Consider the following 1,177-nt stretch of genomic DNA (forward strand, 5'->3'; position numbering starts at 1 on the left):
CCCAGGAGGAGGAGGCTGCAATGAGCTGAGATTGGGGCACTACATTCCAGCCTGGGCGACAGAGTGAGACTCTGTCCCAAACAAAAACAAAACAAAAGAAAGTGACCTTAATGCAAGTTAAAATTAGCAAAGAAACCAAAAGGGGGAGAACTAGACAGTCATTACCAGGCTCCCTTACTGCACTGCCACTATTTCCCAAAAAAAGGGAAGACAGCAATTCAGAGTGAGCACTAAAGAAAGCATTATCCAATAGCCATAGGCTCACTTTTCAGGCTAGTGACCTAACAATTTAACAAACACGAAGCTAAGTCTAAGAAAAAACTAATCAACGAAATAACATTTACCTTTGGAGTCAGCATTTGGGAACAGCCTGTTCCATGGCACCTTATTTTTGTGTGGAAGAGAAAGCAAATAGTTCCTAGCTTTTAAATTTATTATACAATTCAGGTCTTCTTGTGATGGGGATCCAAGAATACCTATCAGATAAAAAAATTAGCTGTTAGTTATCAAGACCAAGGCAAATGACTACACACCATCAACTATGAGTCAGAATGAACCCTGATAATTAACAGTTTATCACCACCCCTAATGCTTACCTTTCTTAAGATTTTACACAAAAGTCCTTAACATTTTAAATCAGGGAAGGTTAAAAATTCACACCTACCACAGGTTAAAGAGTGTATTAGAACTCTTCTTAATTTAATGAAGTGACTTTGATATAAGCTGTAGGCAGGCAAACTTGAGTAAATCTAGCTCCTGAAGGGCTCGGGAACCTTACCCAGAATGTGGTTCAGCTGGTCAAGATAATGCTTCCCTGGAAAGATGGGCCTGTTAGAAAGCATTTCTGCCAGAATGCAGCCTACAGACCAAATATCAATGGACTTGGTGTAGCCCTGCAGGAGAAAGAAAGACAAGACTGAAAATGGCATCTGGTGTTATAGGACATGAAGAGATCTTCCTGTATCACAGGTACATTGCTGATGGGACTCTGAACTTCTCCTTTGACTCCACAATTCGGAAATATGAGTAAACAGCATGGAAAAACAAAAAACAATTTGGCTTTCTTCGAGAAGCTGAACAACCAAGATTATGTGATTTTATTTTTCTCTTCATAGTTGATTAACTTGGGCTGGGCACAGTGGCTCACTCCTGTAATCCCAGCACTTTGGGAGGCAGA

The 1,177-nt window shown here is 40.3% G+C and overlaps 1 protein-coding gene across 1 annotated transcript in view; it reads right to left on the bottom strand.

The window, feature by feature from the left end:
- Window positions 1-1,177, bottom strand: part of MAPK1 (mitogen-activated protein kinase 1) — a 63,778-nt gene that overhangs the window by 30,399 nt on the left and 32,202 nt on the right. Inside the window, exons 4-5 of the mRNA XM_011987351.1 lie at window positions 779-893; window positions 345-476 (exon numbers count right to left, since the gene is read on the bottom strand). Of these exons, the coding sequence (XP_011842741.1) occupies window positions 345-476; window positions 779-893 (247 nt within the window). The remainder of the gene's footprint in view (window positions 1-344; window positions 477-778; window positions 894-1,177) is intronic.

The sequence above is a fragment of the Mandrillus leucophaeus genome, unplaced genomic scaffold (assembly GCF_000951045.1).
Source record: "Mandrillus leucophaeus isolate KB7577 unplaced genomic scaffold, Mleu.le_1.0 Scaffold308, whole genome shotgun sequence".
Classification (NCBI taxonomy): Eukaryota; Metazoa; Chordata; class Mammalia; order Primates; family Cercopithecidae; genus Mandrillus; species Mandrillus leucophaeus.